Source organism: Vulpes lagopus, chromosome X (genome assembly GCF_018345385.1).
Source record: "Vulpes lagopus strain Blue_001 chromosome X, ASM1834538v1, whole genome shotgun sequence".
NCBI classification, from domain to species: Eukaryota; Metazoa; Chordata; class Mammalia; order Carnivora; family Canidae; genus Vulpes; species Vulpes lagopus.
Genome location: NC_054848.1, coordinates 107,234,149 through 107,259,665, shown reverse-complemented (window position 1 = coordinate 107,259,665; position 25,517 = coordinate 107,234,149). Strand labels below are relative to the sequence as shown.

The window sequence follows — 25,517 nt, the reverse complement described above, 5'->3', positions numbered from 1 at the left end:
CTATCCTTTCACCGATGAGGAAATTAAGCCTATGACACATCAAGTTAACCTACTCATAGTCAAAAAGCTTGGTGCAATACAGTCTCTAATCTCTCCCTTTGGGAACCATCTGTGACAGAACAAACTTGGCTGAAGTCAAATAAGGCATTAGCCTTAAAAACAATGAAATCTGATTCATTTCTATGAACTTAGGGTTGGCTTGCAAAATGGAACCGGGAGAGAAGAGAATAAAATCCAAATTTCCTAATTCCTTCAGTTAGAAATTCCTTTCCTATAGTTCAGAACACTATACAACATGTGCCTTCTTTAATATACTCACATAAGTTTCAAGGAATAACTTCTTTCCTCTATCTTAGTACTTTAGGTTTTATAATATTTTGCCCATAATGGACCATGATTTTATACATTGTGTGCTATGTTTCCCTCTCTGTCTGAAGAGTTCTAACTCTAATTGAAGTTTCAAAGGATCTTAGTTGGAACATTAAAGGTCACCTGTCTAGTCTCTTATCCAATGCTGATTGTCCATTAAATTCATTCAGCACTTACTTACTAGTGACCACACGCTATAATGGATGCCTAATTATAAACTCTCTAATAGCTGAGCCATCCAGGCTCTTCCTATAAATCTCCAGGGATAAGGTACTCACTAATTCTTGAGATTGCTTATTTAACTGCTAGAGAATTCTGTTAGTAGATTATTCCTTAAACTCAGCTGATACCTGCCTAACAGACTCCAGTAATAGACCTGTCCTCTGAAGAAACACAAATCTAAAGCTGAGCTCTTTGTCATATGGCAGCAAGGAAAAGAGTGTCAGGATGCCCTCAATAAGTCTATTCCCTTCTAGATCTGCCAATTCTTCCTCACACTGCATGGTATTCAAATGCTAATTATAGGTAGAAGAGAATAAATGGCCTGTTTGATTTTTCAAACTGTATGTCTAAGGTTACATTACACGTGTATCTTAAAAATGAAAATTCTAGTTGAGAACTTCTACATTCTGAATTAATTTTTAAATTAAAGAAGCTAATTAAAAAGATATTCTATAATTACCTTTGGGGGTCAAGTCTAGCAGCAACCAATCTTACAACACCCCAATTTCTTTCACTTTCTTTGTGATATGTAATAGTAATATCAATGTGGTTGAAGAGGTAGAAAGTATTACTTTTGTTGAAGTCAGACTGCAAAAAGAAATGGAAATTTTAAAGAAGATTGAACTTTTCTAAGAAACTAAAAAATATAAAATCTGACCATTGAATCAAAATGAGATCTACTATAATATTATTGGTTATATTCTCTATGCTTTTTATATTCATAACTTATTTATTTTATAACTGGCAGTTTGTACCTCTTAATCCCCTTCACCTATTTTGCATCCCCCACTCCCCTCCCCTCTGGCAGCCACCAATTCTCCCTTGGAACCCTCAGAAGGAACCAACTCTGCCTATAACTTGATCTTGGACTTCTGGCTTCCAGAACTGTGAGACAATAAATTTTTGGGTTTTTTCTTTTAAGATTTTATTTACCTCAGAGAGAGAGAACATGCGAGTGCACACAGTGGGGGAAAGGGCAGAGGGAGAAGGAAAGAGAGAATCTTTTTTTTTTCTGTATATTTTTATTGGGATTCGATTTGCCAACATATAGCATAACACCCAGTGCTCATCCTGTCAAGTGCCCCCCTCAGTGCCCGTCACCCAGTCATCCCAAACCCCCGCCCACCTCCCCTTCCACCACCCCTTGTTCGTTTCCCAGAGTTAGGTGTCAGAGAGAGAGAATCTTAAGCAGACTCCCACTGAGCAGGGAAATGACACAGGGCTGGAACCCAGGACCCTGAAATCATGATTTGAGCCAGTCGGACACTTAGTGGACTGGTGAGCCACTAGAGTGCCCCAAACTTCTGTTGTTTTAAGCTACCCATTTTGTAGTGTGTTTTTAGCACAGCCCTAGCAAAAACAAAGGGCTTTGCAATCAGACAGCGTTTACTAGCTATATGACCACAGACAAGTTATTTAACCTCTTTGAGCCTCAGTTTCCTCTTTTTAAAAATGGGAACAATATGGGTGCTTGGCTGGTCCAGTTGGTATAGGATGTGACTCCTGATCTCAGGATCATGAGTTTGAGCCCCACATTGGGTGTAAAGATTACTTATAAAAAAATTTTAACTAAAAAAATTGGGGAGCATAATAGGATTGGTCATAGAATTGTTGAGGATTAAATAGAACAATGTGTGTAAAGTACTTAGTGCAGTGCTTGGCATAGGAAACCTTCAATAAATATTAGCTATTACACTACCCAATCTTCAATCTTCAGAAAAGGAGTCCAAATGAACCTTGTCAATTACCACATTGAGTAATCTACAACATGCAGGACTCCTAGATTAAGAATTGTGGCTCTACAAATTCCAGAATTAAAGGTGATGGCCCTGAAGGAATTTTAGAGATCCTTTAGTACAATGGATAGAGAAGAGGGTGAGAGTGATCCTATGGGGGAATGTCACAATCAGCTTGGGGTGGAGAGTAAGTACTGCTCACTGCAGTGCTGTCCATAATCGCAAAGAGCTAGAAACCACCAAGACTATCAACATAGTTAAATGAAACATGGTGTCACCATATAGAGAAATAAAATGCAGCAAGATTTGCAGATACTAATATAGAGTACATCATGTATTGGATGTCCATGACATATACTAATAGAAGCAGCCCAGCAGAGTGGTTAAGGATGTGGTCTCCACAGTCAAGCTGAAAGCTCAGGTATGGCATGTACTAGCCTGTGTGACCAAGTTGCTTACCCTCTCGGTGCCTCAGTTTCTACATCTATAACGTAGAGATCATAACAGTACTTATTATGTTAATGGCTGCTGTAAGGATTAAATCAACCCATGGAAAGCATCTCAACCACTCTTGGGCATAAAGCACCCAATATGGTAGGTAAAGTGGTAACAAGGCCCTTTAGGATCTGGATGCTGCTTGTCTCTCCAGAGTCAGCTACATGACTACAAAGAATTCTTTATTCTGTGCTCTCATAGCACTCAGCTCATAGCTTAGTCACTGACCACATTGTAGTGGGTGTATTTCCATGTTTACATCCCCTAGTCAATTGTGTTCTCCAGTAGATCACAAGGTTAGGAACTTTGCTTCATTCATTCAGCAAATATTTTTGAACTTCTATTATGTGCCAAGCACTTCTTAATTATGCCCTAAGAGCTAATATCCTACAGGGGCTCAAATAATACAAGAGGTAGTTTGGTATGTTGCAAAGAGAACAGAATTTGGATAAAAAACATTGGAAGCAATTCATATTTTGCCACATATAGTCTTTTATATGTCTGTCTTTCTTGGCTTTAGTTTTCTTAAAATGGGGTACCATCACTTACTTCATAAAACTGTTACGTGGATTAAGTGAGAAATTATAGGGAAAGAACTAGCACAACACCTGGCACAGAATAAGGAGATCATCAGATGTTAGTTTCCTTCCTACTAGATGTTAAAATTACGCTTTAAGAGCACCTGGGTGGCTGAGTCAGTTAAGCATCTGCCTTTGACTCAGGTCATGATCCCGGAGTCCTGGGATCAAGTCCCACCTTGGGCTCCTTTCTCAACGGGGAGTCTGCTTCTCCCTCTCCCCTCCTTCTACTCATTCTCTCTCTCTCTCTCTCTCTCTCTCTCTCTCTATCTCTATCTCTATCTCAAATAAGTAAAGGTTTAAAAATCTTTTTAAAAAATGAATAAAAATGGGCAGCCCGGGTGGCTCAGCGGTTTAGCACCTGCCTTCGGCCCGGGTCATGATCCTGGAGACCCAGGATTGAGTCCCATTTTGGGCTCCTTGCATGGGGCCTGCTTCTCCCTCTGCTTGTGTCTCTGCCTCTTTCTCTGCATCTCTCTGTGTCTCTCATGGATAAATAAGTAAAATCTTTTAAAAATAAAATAAAAATGAATAAAAATAAAATTATGCTTTAAAAACTTCAACTAGATTTCCAATTCCAATCCAATTTGGGCTAAATCTCCTGCAGAAAACTACAAATGGTAAATACAACAAAGATCTTCATAAAAGCAACATGAACATAGAATGTACAACATCAAAAGTAAACCCTACAGACTCCTGGGTGGCTCAGCGGTTGAGTGTCTGCCTTTGGCTCAGGGCATGATCCCAGAGTCCCGAGATCAAGTCCCATATTGGGCTTCCTGCATGGAGCCTGCTTCTCCCTCTGCCTATGTCTCTGCCTCTGTGTGTGTGTGTGTGTGTGTGTGTGTGTGTGTGTGTGTGTGATGAATAAATAAATAAAATCTTCAAAAAAAAAAAGTAAACCCTAATGTAAACTACAGACATTGGGTGTCAATGTAGGTTCATCAATTGTATTAAATGTATCACTCTGGGGGGCCTGGCTGGCTCGGTTGGTAGAGATGCAGCGCCCGATCTCAGAGTTATAAGTTTGAGCCCCACGTTGTGTATAGAGATTACTTAAAAATAAAATCTTCTTAGGGGCACCTAGGTGGCTCAGGCATTTAGGCCTCCAGCTCTTGAGTTCAGCTCAGGTCATAATCTCAGTGTGGGGAGATCGGGCCCTGAGTTGGGCTCCCTGCTCACCACAAAGCCTACTTATTCCTCTCCCTCTGCTCCTCCCCTAGCTCATTCTCTCTCTCTCTCTCTCTCTCTCTCAAATAAATAAATAAAATCTTAAAAATAAAATCAAATCTTTTTTTAAAAAAGTTTAAGAAATAAAATAAAATGTACCACCCTAGGGGCTCAGCAGTTGAGCCTCTGCCTTCTGTTCAGGGTGTGATCCCAGGGTCCGGGATCAAGTTCCACATTGGCCTCCCTGCAAGAAGCCAGCCAGCTTCCCCCTCTGCCTATGTCTCTGCCTCTTTTTGTGTGTCTCTCATGAATAAATAAATAGAATCTTTAAAAAAATGTACCACCCAGGTAATGGAGGTTGATAATGGAGGAGTTTGTGTACATATGAGGTCAGGGGTATATGAGAACTCTCTGTATATTTCCTCTTAATTTTGCTGTGAACCTAACTCTGCTCTAAAAAATAAAGTCTTTTAAATTAAAGACAAAAACAAGACATGAGCTGACAAGAAAGTAAGGACACACACACACACAAATTCTATTTGCCAAATTTCTGGAGGAACGAAAGAAGCCAGAGAGGTAAGCTGGGTGAGGGAGCACAGATGCTGCTTTTGCCCTGAGGACACCTGCTGATCTGGGCAAACTTGAACTTAGGTTTGGGTAGCCTCATTAGATAAAAGAGGAGGAAAGGACTCTGGAAGGGCCCTCCCAGGTGAGAAGGCTAATGAGACCCTCTGCACATTAAGCTGAGACCACCCACTCCTCACAAAACCAATACCCTCAGGGTAAAGATGAGCCAGAAGTAAGCCTTCTCCACATTCCCAAGGGACTGTAGGGAAGACGGCCTTGATGCTAAACAGAAAAGGGGAGTGGGGGAACTGTCCTTGAACATTTGTGGCCACAAGCCAGCCCTAACAGAGATTTGTAGTTTGGATTCCCATCACCTAAGGGGCCCCAGGAAATTCAAGTTGTGAATTTGCTTTAAGGTGGTCCCAGACTGGTATTTTCCAAAGATGCTTTGCACAAGTAAATGAAAATCTTCTCCGGAGGAAAGGACTTTGATCCTAAGATTCAAAGAAACTCCACAAACAATTTGGGGGGTGGGGTGAGGAGCAGAGGGAAAGAGAGAGAGAGAGAGAGAGAGAGAATCTAGAACAGGCTCCACCCTCAGCACAGAGCCCAATGCAAGGCTCGATCTCACTACCCTGAGATCATGACCTGAGCCAAAATCAAGAGTCAGTCGCTTAACCAACAGTCTCAGTCGCTGAGACCCCCAGGCGCCCCTCCACAATTTTTAAGAATCATGTATATGCAGTCAAAATAATGAAGCACACAAGGAAAAAGGGCATCAAGAGCAAGAACCAGCAGAAACGAACTTGCAAAAATTTCAGATCCAGGAATAATCAGAAGCAGATTTAAATATATTTACTTACTTACTTATTTATTTACTGAGAGAGAGAGAGAGGAAGGGGGTGCAGAGGGGCAGGGAGAGAGAGAATCCCAAGCTGGCTCCACACTCAGCATGGAGCCTGGCATGGAGCTCAACTTGGGGCTCCATTCCACAAGCCTGTGGAAGCCAAAGCCAAAGCCACAAGCCCTCTTGAGCCAAAATCAAGAGTCAGACACCTAACTGACAGAGCCACCCAGGCGCCCCATTAAAAGTAGATTTAAAATTAACTACATTTACTATACTGAAAAGAAGTAAAACCATGACAGCATGTGTATGAAATAGAAAAGTATTAAATCATGACTTAGCAAATTTGCAAATGAACAAAATAAAACTTGCAGAAATTAGAAAATTAATCACTGAAATTAAAAATTCAATGCCTGGGTGCCTGGGTGGCTCAGCTGGCTGGGCTCTGCCTTCGGCTCAGGTCATGGTCCTGGGGTCCTGAGATGGAGTCCCGCATCAGACTCCCTGCTTGGCAGGGGGCCTGCTTCTCCCTTTCTCTCTGCCTGCTACTCTTTCTGTCTCTCTCTTCAATAAATAAAAATCTTTTAGAAAATTAAATGCCTATAGGTTTTTTTTGTCAGGATTTTCAAGGTATGTTTATGAATGAAATAACTTATAAATTGATTATCAGACACCATGGCAAAGGGCTTGAAAATGTGAGAACAGGGATCCCTGGGTGGCTCAGAGGTTTAGCGCCTGCCTTCAGCCCAGGGCGTGATCCTGGAATCCTAGGATCGAGTCCCACATCAGGCTCCCTGCATGGAGCCTGCTTCTCCCTCTGCCTGTGCCTCTGCTTCTCTCTCTCTCTCTGTGACTCTCATGAATAAATAAAATATTTTTTCAAAAAAAATGAAAACGTGACAACAAAATCTCAATAGGTTTGATATGAATGTTACTGTATTAACACATTTTTTCTTTTTGTCTAGTTTTTATTTAAATTCTAGTTAGAGAGACACCTGGGTAGTTCAGTGGTTGAGCATCTGCCTTTGGCTCAGGTCATGATCACGGGTCCTGGGATCCCTCTGTCTATGTCCCCATCTCTCTCTCTGTCTCCGTCTCAAATAAATAAATAAATAAATAAATAAATAAATAAATAAATAAATCCTTTAAAAAATAAATCAACCAATCAATTCTAGTTAACATACAGTATAATATTAGTTCAGAAGTAGAATTTATTGACTCATCACTTACATAAAATGCTCGGTGTTCATCACAAGTGCTCTCAATGTCTATGGTTATACGGGAAGAGACAAGTGAAGAAAAAAAAATATAGACTAGAAGATAGGCCAGAACACAGCACAGAAAAAAATGGAAAATACAGAAGGGAGATTAAGAGGCATGGAGGAGAAAAATAAAAACATTTAACACAGCTTTAATTGGAGTCTAAAAAGGAAAGGAGAAAGTATCTGACAATGGCTGAGAATTCCAGAACTGATAAGAGGCACCAATCCAAGAAACTCAAAAAATTACAAGGATTAAAAACAAAGCAAAACAAAAATCTATAACTAGACACATAATCATGAAACTCCATGAGCCCTTCTAAAGAAAGAGGTGACTAGTCATTCCATTTCATGGAAACTAAAATGCCACTAATTATAAGGCATTATTTTAGGGGCACCTGGGTGGTGTAGTCACTTAAACATCTGACTCTTGGTTTTGGCTCAGGTCATGGTCTCGGGGTCGTGGGATCAAGCCCCAAGCTTGGCTCCACTCTCAGCAGGGAGTCTACTTGGAGCTCTCTCTCCCTTTGCCTCTATCCCTCTCCCTTCCCCATTTACTCTCTCTCTCTCTCTCTCTCTCAAATAAATTTTTTAAAAACATTATTTTATGCACTGCTGAGAAAAAACATTGCCAATTAAACTTTGACAAGCCATCAACTGAAAGGGACACATCCTGATTTCAAAAATGTTAAAATATGGGAAAACATGAGTTTTAGAATCAATAAAATGTGCAATATAAAAATAATAAACAAATGATAAAATAATGTAACAGAAGTGAGACCAAATGTCATATCAGTAAATGTAAATGGGCTTAACTCATCTATTAAGAAGAAAGGGGCCTTCAGAAGATACCACAAAGCAAAACTCAACAATATGTTGTATACAAAAGACACACCTAAAACAAAGAGATTCTGAAAAGTTAGGAAGGGACAGGCAAAGCTACACCAAGGAAATGTAGGCAAAAAGAAAGCAAGGGAGTTAGACTTCCTCCTCCTGACATGATACGCTAATGCAAGACCAGATTTATCCTTTCACTTTAAACAACTAAAAAATGGGTAAAATACATTAAAACAACAGTTTTTAGACCTCAGACAACAAAGAACATTAAGAGATTGATCACTGGGGCACCTGGGTGGCTCAGTTGGTTGAGTGATCGACTCTTGGTTTGGGCTTAGTTGATGATCTCGGAGTCCTGGGATTGAGCCTCCCACACTGGGCTCTGAGCTCAGTGGGGAGTCTGCTTGGGATTTTCTCTCCCTCTCCCTCTGCCCCTCCTCTCTCTCTTGTGCTCTCTCTCGCTCTCAAATGAATAAACAAATCTTAAGAGAGAGAGAGAGACTGATCACCAAGAGAAAGGCAACAAATAAGGGGAGCCCGACTATTGATTCATGCCGACTTCCGAGGGAGAATTTCAAGGCTGCGGTGCAAGGAAAGGGTACCCAAGCAGAGCCCTGCAGTATTCTGGAATGGAAGAGACAAAGTTCACAGTCCAGGGACACCCAGGGGTGAGATGGTGTGGGGTAGACTACAGAAAGAAGAGAACTGCACAGAGCTTTCTGGAGCTATGCAGAGGGCTCTTTCATCCCAGCATTCATCACTAAATGGGTATAAAGTGTGCCAGTCATTGACTTACTGCCTCTCCTCTCCAAATTCATTGTTTCCACCTCTATGAAAATTACGTAGGCCCTTTAAAAATGTTTCCTTTGCAAGAAGGCATTGAATGAAGTGTTGTCAGTAGAGGGCGCTGGACAGATATTACCAGTGGACACAACCTCTAAAGAATTCATGGATCCTCCTGGCCTTCTGCAACCCTATGATGTATGTTGGTAAATTGAATTTAAATAAAATATATCAAAAAAATAAAAATTAAAAAAAGAATTCATGAATCCATGTGTCACAACAAAAAGAGAGAGACAAAAAGACATCAAGGTTGGGGAGGGAGGGATGAATGGGCAGAAGGCAGAACACAGAAGCTTTGTAGGGCAGTGTAACTACTCAGTATGATAATGTAACAGCAGATACACGTCATTATACAGTTGTCTAAACCCCTGAAATGTACACCAACAAGAGTGAACTCTACTGAAAACTGCTCTCTTGGTGATAACGGTATAGGAATATAGGCTTATCAATTGTAACAAATGTATCACAATCTGGTAAATGATGTTGATCATGGCGGGGGGCTATGCATGTGTAGGGGCAAGGGGTCAATGGAAAATCTCTGTATCTGCCTCTCAATTTTTCTTTGAACTTATAAATGATCTAAATAATAAATCTATTTGGGGGGGGGACCCTGGGCGGCTCAGTTGGTTAGGGGTGCAACTCTTGGTTTCAGCTCAGGTCATGGTCTCAGGGTTATGGATTGAGCCCCATGCCAGACTCCACACTCAGCATGGAGTCTGCTTCTCCCTCTCCTTCTACTCCTCCCCCTGTCCTGCTCCCTTCATCTCTCTCTCTCTCTCTCTCAAATAAATAAATAAAATCTTAAATATAATAATAATAATAATAAATCCATTTGTTCAAAAGGACACATCATTCACCTCTTGATGAAAGAACGTATCACTACCTTATTTCACCAAAGAGATCAAACCTGAATCTGATCAGGCCACTGGATCCATCTGCCAATTTGCAAGAAATAAAAGAGAACATGCAGCACTGTTTGGATGAAAGACACAGGGACAAATGAATAGAAGTGTGATAAATCAACTACTTTAAAATGCTAATTGGGGGCACCTCGCTGGTTCAGTTGAAAGAGCATGCAACTCTTGATCTTGGGGTCATGAGTATGAGCCCCACGTTGAGTGTACAGATTACTTAAATAAATAAAACTCTAAAATAATTTAAATGCTCATGGTAGAATCTAGGTGCTGGGTATATGAGTGTCCATTATATAATGAATAAAGCTTTTCTACATGTTTGAAATTGCTCATAATAAAAGATTTAAAAAGATATATGATATATTCAAGTCTAGCCTTTAGTGTCTAAAACTACAAAAGAAACTTAAGGAAGTGATTAGGATAAAAGTTAGAATAGTGGTTACTTTAGGAAAAGGATATTGTAAATGGGTAGGGATATCTTCTGAGTGGCTGGCCACATTCGACTTCCTGACCTGCTTGAGGTTGACAAAGGTGTTCCCCCTTGCAATAATTCATCATACTTTATATCTGTTCTATGTGGTTTTCCATATCTGTATTTCACAGCAAGAAGGCTTTTTTTAAGTCCATATCCTTTCACTCAGCAATTACCCTTACATAAACTTATCCTAAGATAATAATTAGACAAGAGTATACAGATGGTTGTACAACAATAACTATCATTCATTGAGTGCAGACTATATTTTAGACACAGCTCCAAGCACTTCATTTTTTTTAAGATTTTATTTTTTTATTTGAGAGACAGAGAGAAAGCAGGAGTAGAGGACAGGAGGGAGTGTGCAGAGGGGTAGAGGGAGGTGCAAAGGGAGAAGCAGACTCGCCACTGAGTGTGGAGCAACTGGGACTTGATCCCAGGACCCTGAGATCCTGCCCTGAAGTCAGACCCTTAACCCACTGAGCCACCCAGGTGCCCCTCTAAGCACTTTATAAGTAGCATCCTATCTATCCTCACAACAACCCTATGTGGTATATACTACTCTTATTCCCATTTTACAGATAAGACTCAAGGAGAAAAAACAATGTTAAAACCAACATAATATTGTGTATCAACTACGTTTTAATTTAAAAAAATAAAATAGGGGCCCGTGGGTGGCTCAGTCAGATAAGCATCGGCCTTCAGCTCAGGTCAGGTCCCAGGGTCCTGGGATCGAGCCTCACGTCAGGTTCCTTGCTCAGTGGGGAGTCTGTCTCTGCTCCTCCTGCTCCTGCATGCTCTCTCTCTAATAAATAAATAAAATCTTAAAGAAAGAAAACAGCTTTTAAAAATAAAAAATCAATGTTCACTGCAGCATTATTAAATAACAAACATTATATGGTTTCATTCATTCAGGGAATATAAAAAATAGTGAAAGGGATTAAAGGAGAAAGGAGAGAAAATGAGTGGGAAATATCGGAGAGGGTGACAGAACATGAGAGACTCCTAACTCTGGGAAACGAACAAGGGGTAGTGGAAGGGGAGGTGGGCGGGGGGATAGGGTGACTGGGTGACAGGCACTGAGGGGGGCACTTGATGGGATAAGCATTGGGAGTTATGCTATATGTTGGCAAATCAAACCCCAATAAAAAAAATATACAAAAAAAATAACAAAAATTGAAAACATCTAATCATGATGAAGTGGATAAAAATTACATTCCAGAGGCTGGCTCAATATTTACCAAAAAATGAAAAAACTGGGGCACCTGGGGGCAGCCCCAGTGGCTCAGCAGTTTAGCACTGCCTTCGGCCCAGGGCCTGATCCTGGAGACCCGAGATCGAGTCCCACATCGGGCTCCCTGTGTGGAGCCTGCTTCTCCCTCTACCTATGTCTCTGCCTCTCCCTTTCTCTCTGTGTCTCTCATGAATAAATAAACAAAATCTTGAAAAAAAAATTGAGACACCTGACTGGCTCAGTCTAACGCACAACTCTTGATCTCAGGGTCTTGAATTCAAGCCCCACGTTGGGTGTAGAGATTACTTAAAAATAAATAAACTCTTTTAAAAGATTTATTTATTTATAAATAAATAGGGGAGGGGGCAGGAGAAGGAGAGAATCTCAAGCAGGCTTCAACTCCCCACTGAGCACAGAGCCTGATAATGGGCTTGATCTCACCACCCTGAGATCATGACCTGAATCAAAATCAAGAGCTGGCCACTTAACTGACTAAACTACCCAAGTGTCCCAGTGAATAAACTTTTAAAAATGAATAAAAAGAGAGCCTTTAAAAAATTATTATGTTCCATCCACACAATGAAATATTGTGAAACTGCTAAAAAGCATAAGCACTTTCTTGTTCTTGTATTCCATCTATATATGAATAGATAGGTAGATAGATATTGACCACGGAAAGAAATTCATTATAAACCTCTAAAACAAACAAAGAAGTAGATTACAGAAATATATATATACATATATATACATATATTATTTACATATGTATATAAAATAATCCCACTTAGATTAAGAAATTACATATCCATAAAAAGAATCTATTAAAATTGAGGTGGAGGGATCCCTGGGTGGCTCAGTAGTTTAGCGTCTGCCTTTAGCCCAGGGCATGATCCTGGGGACCCAGGATCGAGTCCCACATCAGGCTCCCTGCATGGAGCCTGCTTCTCCCTCTGCCTGTGTCTCTGCCTCTCTGTGTCTCTCATGAATAAATAAATAAATAAATCTTTAAAAAAAAATGAAAACGTGACAACAAAATCTCAATAGGTTTGATATGAATGTTACTGTATTAACACATTTTTTCTTTTTGTCTAGTTTTTATTTAAATTCTAGTTAGAGAGACACCTGGGTAGTTCAGTGGTTGAGCATCTGCCTTTGGCTCAGGTCATGATCACGGGTCCTGGGATCCCTCTGTCTATGTCCCCATCTCTCTCTCTGTCTCCGTCTCAAATAAATAAATAAATAAATAAATAAATAAATAAATAAATAAATCCTTTAAAAAATAAATCAACCAATCAATTCTAGTTAACATACAGTATAATATTAGTTCAGAAGTAGAATTTATTGACTCATCACTTACATAAAATGCTCGGTGTTCATCACAAGTGCTCTCAATGTCTATGGTTATACGGGAAGAGACAAGTGAAGAAAAAAAAATATAGACTAGAAGATAGGCCAGAACACAGCACAGAAAAAAATGGAAAATACAGAAGGGAGATTAAGAGGCATGGAGGAGAAAAATAAAAACATTTAACACAGCTTTAATTGGAGTCTAAAAAGGAAAGGAGAAAGTATCTGACAATGGCTGAGAATTCCAGAACTGATAAGAGGCACCAATCCAAGAAACTCAAAAAATTACAAGGATTAAAAACAAAGCAAAACAAAAATCTATAACTAGACACATAATCATGAAACTCCATGAGCCCTTCTAAAGAAAGAGGTGACTAGTCATTCCATTTCATGGAAACTAAAATGCCACTAATTATAAGGCATTATTTTAGGGGCACCTGGGTGGTGTAGTCACTTAAACATCTGACTCTTGGTTTTGGCTCAGGTCATGGTCTCGGGGTCGTGGGATCAAGCCCCAAGCTTGGCTCCACTCTCAGCAGGGAGTCTACTTGGAGCTCTCTCTCCCTTTGCCTCTATCCCTCTCCCTTCCCCATTTACTCTCTCTCTCTCTCTCTCTCTCAAATAAATTTTTTAAAAACATTATTTTATGCACTGCTGAGAAAAAACATTGCCAATTAAACTTTGACAAGCCATCAACTGAAAGGGACACATCCTGATTTCAAAAATGTTAAAATATGGGAAAACATGAGTTTTAGAATCAATAAAATGTGCAATATAAAAATAATAAACAAATGATAAAATAATGTAACAGAAGTGAGACCAAATGTCATATCAGTAAATGTAAATGGGCTTAACTCATCTATTAAGAAGAAAGGGGCCTTCAGAAGATACCACAAAGCAAAACTCAACAATATGTTGTATACAAAAGACACACCTAAAACAAAGAGATTCTGAAAAGTTAGGAAGGGACAGGCAAAGCTACACCAAGGAAATGTAGGCAAAAAGAAAGCAAGGGAGTTAGACTTCCTCCTCCTGACATGATACGCTAATGCAAGACCAGATTTATCCTTTCACTTTAAACAACTAAAAAATGGGTAAAATACATTAAAACAACAGTTTTTAGACCTCAGACAACAAAGAACATTAAGAGATTGATCACTGGGGCACCTGGGTGGCTCAGTTGGTTGAGTGATCGACTCTTGGTTTGGGCTTAGTTGATGATCTCGGAGTCCTGGGATTGAGCCTCCCACACTGGGCTCTGAGCTCAGTGGGGAGTCTGCTTGGGATTTTCTCTCCCTCTCCCTCTGCCCCTCCTCTCTCTCTTGTGCTCTCTCTCGCTCTCAAATGAATAAACAAATCTTAAGAGAGAGAGAGAGACTGATCACCAAGAGAAAGGCAACAAATAAGGGGAGCCCGACTATTGATTCATGCCGACTTCCGAGGGAGAATTTCAAGGCTGCGGTGCAAGGAAAGGGTACCCAAGCAGAGCCCTGCAGTATTCTGGAATGGAAGAGACAAAGTTCACAGTCCAGGGACACCCAGGGGTGAGATGGTGTGGGGTAGACTACAGAAAGAAGAGAACTGCACAGAGCTTTCTGGAGCTATGCAGAGGGCTCTTTCATCCCAGCATTCATCACTAAATGGGTATAAAGTGTGCCAGTCATTGACTTACTGCCTCTCCTCTCCAAATTCATTGTTTCCACCTCTATGAAAATTACGTAGGCCCTTTAAAAATGTTTCCTTTGCAAGAAGGCATTGAATGAAGTGTTGTCAGTAGAGGGCGCTGGACAGATATTACCAGTGGACACAACCTCTAAAGAATTCATGGATCCTCCTGGCCTTCTGCAACCCTATGATGTATGTTGGTAAATTGAATTTAAATAAAATATATCAAAAAAATAAAAATTAAAAAAAGAATTCATGAATCCATGTGTCACAACAAAAAGAGAGAGACAAAAAGACATCAAGGTTGGGGAGGGAGGGATGAATGGGCAGAAGGCAGAACACAGAAGCTTTGTAGGGCAGTGTAACTACTCAGTATGATAATGTAACAGCAGATACACGTCATTATACAGTTGTCTAAACCCCTGAAATGTACACCAACAAGAGTGAACTCTACTGAAAACTGCTCTCTTGGTGATAACGGTATAGGAATATAGGCTTATCAATTGTAACAAATGTATCACAATCTGGTAAATGATGTTGATCATGGCGGGGGGCTATGCATGTGTAGGGGCAAGGGGTCAATGGAAAATCTCTGTATCTGCCTCTCAATTTTTCTTTGAACTTATAAATGATCTAAATAATAAATCTATTTGGGGGGGGGACCCTGGGCGGCTCAGTTGGTTAGGGGTGCAACTCTTGGTTTCAGCTCAGGTCATGGTCTCAGGGTTATGGATTGAGCCCCATGCCAGACTCCACACTCAGCATGGAGTCTGCTTCTCCCTCTCCTTCTACTCCTCCCCCTGTCCTGCTCCCTTCATCTCTCTCTCTCTCTCTCTCAAATAAATAAATAAAATCTTAAATATAATAATAATAATAATAAATCCATTTGTTCAAAAGGACACATCATTCACCTCTTGATGAAAGAACGTATCACTACCTTATTTCACCAAAGAGATCAAACCTGAATCTGATCAGGCCACTGGATCCATCTGCCAATTTGCAAGAAATAAAAGAGAACATGCAGCACTGTTTGGATGAAAGACACAGGGACAAATGAATAGAAGTGTGATAAATCAACTACTTTAAAATGCTAATTGGGGGCACCTCGCTGGTTCAGTTGAAAGAGCATGCAACTCTTGATCTTGGGGTCATGAGTATGAGCCCCACGTTGAGTGTACAGATTACTTAAATAAATAAAACTCTAAAATAATTTAAATGCTCATGGTAGAATCTAGGTGCTGGGTATATGAGTGTCCATTATATAATGAATAAAGCTTTTCTACATGTTTGAAATTGCTCATAATAAAAGATTTAAAAAGATATATGATATATTCAAGTCTAGCCTTTAGTGTCTAAAACTACAAAAGAAACTTAAGGAAGTGATTAGGATAAAAGTTAGAATAGTGGTTACTTTAGGAAAAGGATATTGTAAATGGGTAGGGATATCTTCTGAGTGGCTGGCCACATTCGACTTCCTGACCTGCTTGAGGTTGACAAAGGTGTTCCCCCTTGCAATAATTCATCATACTTTATATCTGTTCTATGTGGTTTTCCATATCTGTATTTCACAGCAAGAAGGCTTTTTTTAAGTCCATATCCTTTCACTCAGCAATTACCCTTACATAAACTTATCCTAAGATAATAATTAGACAAGAGTATACAGATGGTTGTACAACAATAACTATCATTCATTGAGTGCAGACTATATTTTAGACACAGCTCCAAGCACTTCATTTTTTTTAAGATTTTATTTTTTTATTTGAGAGACAGAGAGAAAGCAGGAGTAGAGGACAGGAGGGAGTGTGCAGAGGGGTAGAGGGAGGTGCAAAGGGAGAAGCAGACTCGCCACTGAGTGTGGAGCAACTGGGACTTGATCCCAGGACCCTGAGATCCTGCCCTGAAGTCAGACCCTTAACCCACTGAGCCACCCAGGTGCCCCTCTAAGCACTTTATAAGTAGCATCCTATCTATCCTCACAACAACCCTATGTGGTATATACTACTCTTATTCCCATTTTACAGATAAGACTCAAGGAGAAAAAACAATGTTAAAACCAACATAATATTGTGTATCAACTACGTTTTAATTTAAAAAAATAAAATAGGGGCCCGTGGGTGGCTCAGTCAGATAAGCATCGGCCTTCAGCTCAGGTCAGGTCCCAGGGTCCTGGGATCGAGCCTCACGTCAGGTTCCTTGCTCAGTGGGGAGTCTGTCTCTGCTCCTCCTGCTCCTGCATGCTCTCTCTCTAATAAATAAATAAAATCTTAAAGAAAGAAAACAGCTTTTAAAAATAAAAAATCAATGTTCACTGCAGCATTATTAAATAACAAACATTATATGGTTTCATTCATTCAGGGAATATAAAAAATAGTGAAAGGGATTAAAGGAGAAAGGAGAGAAAATGAGTGGGAAATATCGGAGAGGGTGACAGAACATGAGAGACTCCTAACTCTGGGAAACGAACAAGGGGTAGTGGAAGGGGAGGTGGGCGGGGGGATAGGGTGACTGGGTGACAGGCACTGAGGGGGGCACTTGATGGGATAAGCATTGGGAGTTATGCTATATGTTGGCAAATCAAACCCCAATAAAAAAAATATACAAAAAAAATAACAAAAATTGAAAACATCTAATCATGATGAAGTGGATAAAAATTACATTCCAGAGGCTGGCTCAATATTTACCAAAAAATGAAAAAACTGGGGCACCTGGGGGCAGCCCCAGTGGCTCAGCAGTTTAGCACTGCCTTCGGCCCAGGGCCTGATCCTGGAGACCCGAGATCGAGTCCCACATCGGGCTCCCTGTGTGGAGCCTGCTTCTCCCTCTACCTATGTCTCTGCCTCTCCCTTTCTCTCTGTGTCTCTCATGAATAAATAAACAAAATCTTGAAAAAAAAATTGAGACACCTGACTGGCTCAGTCTAACGCACAACTCTTGATCTCAGGGTCTTGAATTCAAGCCCCACGTTGGGTGTAGAGATTACTTAAAAATAAATAAACTCTTTTAAAAGATTTATTTATTTATAAATAAATAGGGGAGGGGGCAGGAGAAGGAGAGAATCTCAAGCAGGCTTCAACTCCCCACTGAGCACAGAGCCTGATAATGGGCTTGATCTCACCACCCTGAGATCATGACCTGAATCAAAATCAAGAGCTGGCCACTTAACTGACTAAACTACCCAAGTGTCCCAGTGAATAAACTTTTAAAAATGAATAAAAAGAGAGCCTTTAAAAAATTATTATGTTCCATCCACACAATGAAATATTGTGAAACTGCTAAAAAGCATAAGCACTTTCTTGTTCTTGTATTCCATCTATATATGAATAGATAGGTAGATAGATATTGACCACGGAAAGAAATTCATTATAAACCTCTAAAACAAACAAAGAAGTAGATTACAGAAATATATATATACATATATATACATATATTATTTACATATGTATATAAAATAATCCCACTTAGATTAAGAAATTACATATCCATAAAAAGAATCTATTAAAATTGAGGTGGAGGGATCCCTGGGTGGCTCAGTAGTTTAGCGTCTGCCTTTAGCCCAGGGCATGATCCTGGGGACCCAGGATCGAGTCCCACATCAGGCTCCCTGCATGGAGCCTGCTTCTCCCTCTGCCTGTGTCTCTGCCTCTCTGTGTCTCTCATGAATAAATAAATAAATAAATCTTTAAAATAAAATAAAATAAAATAAAAAAAGATAAAATAAAATTGAGGTGGATTATAGAGAGATTCTCACTTTGTACTCTTTATACCTCTGGGTTGTACGAGGTTTTTTAAAAAATATTTTATTTATTTATTCATGAGAGACCTAGAGAGAGAGAAAGAGGCAGAGACACAGGCAGAGGGGGAAGCAGGCTCCACGCAGGGAGCCCGATGTGGGACTCGATTCTGGGTCTCCAGGATCATACCCTGGGCGGAAGGCAGGCGCCTTACATCATCCCAAAGAACCCATTTTCATATATGGTATCAAACACAGACTATATTAATCAAAATTTCTCCTATTCATTAACTCCTCTCTTCTGCCAATTCTCTTTTACTTTATTTTTTAAGTTTATTTAGTTATTTAAGCAATTTCTACATCCAACGTGGGACTTGAACTCATGACCTGAGCCAGCCGGGTACCCGTTTTCCCTTACTTTAAAAGAATTATCAATTATCAATTAAGCAGTTGTTTGTTGCTTCTCCTCCCATATTCCCTATCTCAATGTTTCCTATTGTGAAGAATACATATCATTGGGGATAGATGAGATGATTTTTAGGTAGCAGGTGAAAAAGTATTTTCTACTCTACTTTTATATCTACATATTTGAAAGTGATGAACAAAAAAATATAAGTAGTACACTAAACCTATATTTTCTGGGATATTATAGTTTCCTTTCTAAGTAAATTTGTTATGGATTATCAAAATTAGATAAATAATGGAGCTCTGGGCTGGCTCAGTTGGTAGAGCACGTGACTCTTGATCTCAAGGTTGCAAGTTTGAGTCCCACTTTGGGTATAGAGATTACTTAAAAATAAAAATATTTTAAAAACAATTCAAGGGCACCTGGCTGGCTCAGTAAGAAGAGCATATGACTCTTGATCTTGGGGTCAAGAGTTCAAGCCCCAATGTGGGTATAGAGATTACTAAAAATAAACACAGAGGAGGGGCAAGATGTCGGAAGAGTAGGTCCCCAAATCACCTGTCCCCACCAAATTACCTAGATAACCTTCAAATCATCCTGAAAATCTACAAATTCGGCCTGAGATTTAAAGAGAGAGCAGCTGGAACGCTACAGTGAGAAGAGTTCGCGCTTCTATCAAGGTAGGAAGATGGGGAAAAAGAAATAAAGAAACAAAAGGACTCCGAGGGGGAGGGGCCCCGCGAGGAGCCGGGCTGAGGCCGGGGCGAGTGTCCCCAGGACAGGAGAGCCCCGTCCCGGAGGAGCAGGAGCTGCACCAACCTTCCCGGGCGGAAAGGCCTCCCGGGGAATTGGAGCAGGACCCAGGAGGGCGGGGATGCCCTCGGGCCCCCTGGGACAGTAACAGAGGAACTGCGCCCCGGAGAGTGCGCCGAGCTCCCTAAGGGCTGCAGCGTGCACGGTGGGACCCGGAGCAGCTCGGAGGGGCTCCGGGGCGGCTCCGCGGAGGGGGCGGCGCGGCTCCGGGAACAGCTCGGAGGGGCTCGGGCGGCGGCTCCACGGAGGGGGCTGCGGGGCGGGAACGCGAATCCAACAGCGCAGGCTCCGGAGCACAGGGCACCGGGACACAGCCCAGGATCCGGCCTCCCCCAGGGACAGGCAGAGGCCGGGAGGGCCCAGGACAGCAAGGACGCTCCTGCCCCGAGCTGAGCAGATCAGCGGCCCCGCCCCGGAGCCCCCAGGCCCTGCAGACGGAGAGCCCCGGAGCTACTGCGGGAGCTGACTCCAGGGTCCCAGAGCTGCCCCCGCCACTGGGGTTGTTCCTCCTGGGGCCTCACGGAGTAAACAACCCCCACTGAGCCCTGCACCAGGCAGGGGGCAGAGCAGCTCCCCCAAGTGCTAACACCTGAAAATCAGCACAACAGGCCCCTCCCCCAGAAGACCAACTAACTGACAAGTTCAGGGGAAGTCAAGGTACTTAAAGTATACAGAAACAGAAGATACTCCCCAGTGGTTTTTTTGTCTGCTAAAAGATCTGCTAAAAGATGAAAGGGTCAACCAGGAAATTAAGGAATAATTAAAAAGCTTCATGGAAACTAATGAGAATGAAGATACAACCGTTCAAAATCTTTGGGATGCAGCAAAAGCAGTCCTAAGGGGAAATACATCGCAATACAAGCATCCATTCAAAAACTGGAAAGAACTCAAATACAAAAGCTAACCTTACACATAAAGGAGCTAGAGAAAAAACAGCAGATAGATCCTACACCCAGGAGAAGAAGAGACTTAATTAAGATTCGAAAAAAAAAAAAAAAGATTCAAGCAGAACTCAACAAAATCGAGACCAATAGAACTGTGGAACAGATCAACAAAACCAGGAGTTGGTTCTTTGAAAGAATTAATAAGATAGATAAACCATCAGCCAGCCTTATTAAAAAGAAGAGAGAGAAGACTCAAATTAATAAAATCATGAATGAGAAAGAAGAGATCACTACCAACACCAAGGAAATACAAACGATTTTAAAAACATATTATGAACAGCTGTACGCCAATAAATTAGGCAATCTAGAAGAAATGGACGCATTCCTGGAAAGCCACAAACTACCAAAACTGGAACAGGAAGAAATAGAAAACCTGAACAGGCCAATAACCAGGGAGGAAATTGAAGCAGTCATCAAAAACCTCCCAAGACACAAAAGTCCAGGGCCAGATGGCTTCCCAGGGGAATTCTATCAAAGGTTTAAAGAAGAAACCATACCTATTCTACTAAAGCTGTTTGGAAAGATAGAAAGAGATGGAGTACTTCCAAATTCGTTCTATGGGGCCAGCATCACCTTAATACCAAAACCAGACAAAGACCCCACCAAAAAGGAGAATTGTAGACCAATATCCGTGATGAACATGGATGCAAAAATTCTCAACAAGATACTAGCCAATAGGATCCAACAGTACATTAAGAAGATTATTCACCATGACCAAGTAGGATTTATCCCCGGGACACAAGGCTGGTTCAACACTCGTAAAACAATCAATGTGATTCATCATATCAGCAAGAGAAAAACCAAGAATCATATGATCCTCTCATTAGATGCAGAGAAAGCATTTGACAAAACACAGCATCCATTCCTGATCAAAACTCTTCAGAGTGTAGGGATAGAGGGAACATTCCTCGACGTCTTAAAAGCCATCTATGAAAAGCTCACAGCAAATATCATTCTCTCTTTTTTTTTTTTTTTTTGCAAATATCATTCTCAATGGGGAAGCACTGGGAGCCTTTCCCCTAAGATCAGGAACAAGACAGGGATGTCCACTCTCACCACTGCTATTCAACATAGTACTGGAAGTCCTAGCCTCAGCAATCAGACAACAAAAAGACATTAAAGGCATTCGAATTGGCAAAGAAGAAGTCAAACTCTCCCTCTTCGCCAATGACATGATACTCTACATAGAAAACCCAAAAGCCTCCACCCCAAGATTACTAGAACTCACACAGCTATTTGGTAGCGTGGCAGGATACAAAATCAATGCCAAGAAATCAATGGCATTTCTATACACTAACAATGAGACTGAAGAAAGAGAAATTAAGGAGTCAATCCCATTTACAATTGCACCCAAAAGCATAAGATACCTAGGAATAAACCTAACCAAAGAGGTAAAGGATCTAGACCCTAAAAACTATAGAACACTTCTGGAAGAAATTGAGGAAGACACAAAGAGAAGGAAAAATATTCCATGCTCATAGATTGGCAGAATAAATATTGTGAAAATGTCAATGTTACCCAGGGCAATTTACACATTTAATGCAATCCCTATCAAAATACCATGGACTTTCTTCAGAGAGTTACAACAAATTATTTTAAGATTTGTGTGGAATCAGAAGAGACCCCGAATAGCCAGGGGAATTTTAAAAAAGAAAACCATATCTGGGGGCATCACAATGCCAGATTTCAGGTTGTACTACAAAGCTGTGGTCATCAAGACAGTGTGGTACTGGCACAAAAACAGACACATAGGTCAGTGGAACAGAATAGAGAACCCAGAAGCGGACCCTGAACTTTATGGTCATCTAATATTCGGTAAAGGAGGAAAGACTATCCATTGGAAGAAAGAAAGTCTCTTCATTTTTTTAAGACAGTCTCTCTTCAATAAATGGTGCTGGAAAAATTGGACATCCATATGCAGAAGAATGAAACTAGACCACTCTCTTTCACCATACACAACGATAAACTCAAAATGGATGAAAGATCTAAATGTGAGACAAGATTCCATCAAAATCCTAGAGGAGAACACAGGCAACACCCTTTTTGAACTCAGCCACAGCAACTTCTTGCAAGATACATCCACAAAGGCAAAAGAAACAAAAGCAAAAATGAACTATTGGGACTTCATCAAGATAAGAAGCTTTTGCACAGCAAAGGATACAGTCAACAAAACTAAAAGACAACCTACAGAATGGGAGAAGATATTTGCAAATGACGTATCAGATAAAGGGCTAGTTTCCAAGATCTATAAAGAACTTATTAAACTCAACACCAAAGAAACAAACAATCCAATCCTGAAATGGGCAAAAAGACATGAAGAGAAATCTCACAGAGGAAGACATAGACATGGCCAACATGCACATGAGAAAATGCTCTGCATCACTTGCCATCAGGGAAATACAAATCAAAACCACAATGAGATCCCACCTCACACCAGTGAGAATGGGGAAAATTAACAAGGCAGGAAGCCACAAATGTTGGAGAGGATGCAGAGAAAAGGGAACCCTCTTACACTGTTGGTGAGAATGTGAACTGGTGCAGCCACTCTGGAAAACTGTGTGGAGGTTCCTCAAAGAGTTAAAAATAGACCTGCCCTACGACCCAGCAATTGCACTGTTGGGGATTTACCCCAAAGATTCAGATGCAATGAAACGTCGGGACACCTGCACCCCGATGTTTCTAGCAGCAATGTCCACAATCACCAAACTGTGGAAGGAGCCTCGGTGTCCATCGAAAGATGAATGGATAAAGAAGATGTGGTCTATATATACAATGGAATATTCCTCAGCCATTAGAAACGACAAATACCCACCATTTGCTTCAACGTGGATGGAACTGGAGGGTATTATGCTGAGTGAAGTAAGTCAATCAGAGAAGGACAAACATTGTATGTTCTCATTCATTTGGGAAATATAAATAATAGCGAAAGGGAATAGAAGGGAAGGGAGAAGAAATGTGTGGGAAATATCAGAAAGGGAGACAGAACATAAAGACTCCTAACTCTGGGAAATGAACTAGGGGTGGTGGAAGGGGAGGAGGGCAGGGGGTGGGGGTGAATGGGTGACGGGCACTGAGGGGGGCACTTGACGGGATGAGCACTGGGTGTTATTCTGCATGTTGGTAAATTGAACACCAATAAAAAATAAATTTATTATAAAAAATAAAAATAAATAAATAAAAGTAAATAAAATAAACACAAAAAATTTTAATAAATAATAATATACGGTGCCTCGGATTTGGCAAAAACCGCCAAGATGACAGTGCATAAATGACTGAAATTTAAGAAGTATTGCCCTTTTTTCTGGAAAGAAATAGTTAAGGGTACCATCAGTTAGATAACCAAGCCAGAAACTGGGCAGTCATCCTATACTATTCCTTCTCCCGTCTACTTTGTCCCCATCGCTGACCTGCATCAAGTCTCCACACATAAAGCAGATTGAAAGCAGTGCTGTCCCGGTTGAGCTCTTTCATGGCCACTCAGCCTTTTAGTCATCCTCCATGACAACCCCAAGACACTCCTGTTAGTCTAGGGCCCCGGGGGAGACTGTTTGATAACCACAAGGCAAAACAATGTGATTGGGACTGCTAAGCTAAGAAGATCTGAGGTGGAGTCCTACTGCTGCCACTTAACTAGCTGTATGCCTCTAGTCATGTCACAACCTCTCAGAGACTGAGTTTCATCATCCGTAAAATGGCAGCAGTAGATCCTAGCAATAGCGCTGTTCTAAGGATTAAATTAGTCACTGTATAAAGTAATATAACATTGCTCCTGGCACATAACAGGCATTCAATACGATTTCCCTTACCACAGCACAGAGGATCTCCCTCCATGACCTGGCTGCTGCCTACTACTCCCTGTTTCAGTTTCATTTCTAGCTGTACCTCCCAAACCCTAAACCTTATACCACAGACATGCTCGGCTCCCCATTCATAGCATCCTGGTTCAGATTTCCAAGTTCTTGATCACACTGATTTCCCCTCCTATAAATGCTCACCCATCCATTTATTTCACAAATATTTTTTCATTCTCTCCATTATATCCTCCTTGTCTGTAGTCTCCTATCATAGAATATTTTATTGTACTGATTTGTCTACAGGTCTGTCTCCTTACTCAGGTCTGTGAACTTCTAGAGGGCAGAGACCATGTGTACTTAAGTTTGTATTCCCAACACCTAGCACAAAACCTAGAAAATGGTAGGTGTCCCATTAATGTTGGCTAAGTGACAATAATAGAAAGCAAATTATAAGTGAAGCAGCATTCTTATATTTCTATAACAAGTTCTCAACACTTACATGGATAATGCAAGCATCTTTCGATACACCCGTTTTGGTAATAAAACATCCTATCGGGAATCCCGGTGAGCAGTACTTTCTTCCATCCTCAATATCCTGACACCATATTACTGGCATATTATCAATAATCCTAAATATAAATATTTTAAAAATAAAAGATTTAACAACCATTTCACGCCAAGCAGTACCAATATCTTCTGGCATATATTAAAGTTCAAATTTTAAGTCAAAGTCACAAAGAATAGCATACCTTTTCAAGTATCTATTAAAACTACTTCTTTATAAAAAACAAAACTACTTCAGAAAAGACTTCAAAAATTAAGTCATGTTATCTCAGTGTTATCTCAAACCTACCAGTGATGTTGATAATTTAGCTGCATTCCTTTCTTCAAAAAAGCCAGCTTTCTCATGTGGTTGTCATTTTCTGTATCATAGGATTTTACACAAACTTTTGTACATGTTTCCGTTTTGTTAAAAGAAAACTGTTAAGAAAGTATTAAAAGAGTAAAAGATTTGAGTAAATTTTATGAAACAAGTATCACAAAATAAGCACTTTATCTTATAGATAAAACTTTCCCTCAGAGACTTCAGTGTACCATCATGCTCAATACTATCTCCTTTGAATTTCCATTCATATCTGAAATGATTATACTACACACACGCACACACATAATATACTTTTACCACTAAGCAGAATTTGCCTTCTTCAAGAACATATAAGGTGGGATATAATATCCACTGTAGCTTCCTAAAAGCACCTTGATATATATAGAACCCTT

The 25,517-nt window shown here is 40.6% G+C and overlaps 1 protein-coding gene across 1 annotated transcript in view; it reads right to left on the bottom strand.

Moving 5' to 3' along the window:
- The window catches only part of LOC121483554 (transmembrane 9 superfamily member 2-like), an 84,914-nt gene that overhangs the window by 50,573 nt on the left and 8,824 nt on the right, over nucleotides 1-25,517 (bottom strand). The window contains exons 4-6 of the mRNA XM_041742207.1: nucleotides 25,093-25,220; nucleotides 24,739-24,868; nucleotides 1,052-1,179 (exon numbers count right to left, since the gene is read on the bottom strand). Coding sequence (XP_041598141.1) covers nucleotides 1,052-1,179; nucleotides 24,739-24,868; nucleotides 25,093-25,220 — 386 coding nt within the window. The remainder of the gene's footprint in view (nucleotides 1-1,051; nucleotides 1,180-24,738; nucleotides 24,869-25,092; nucleotides 25,221-25,517) is intronic.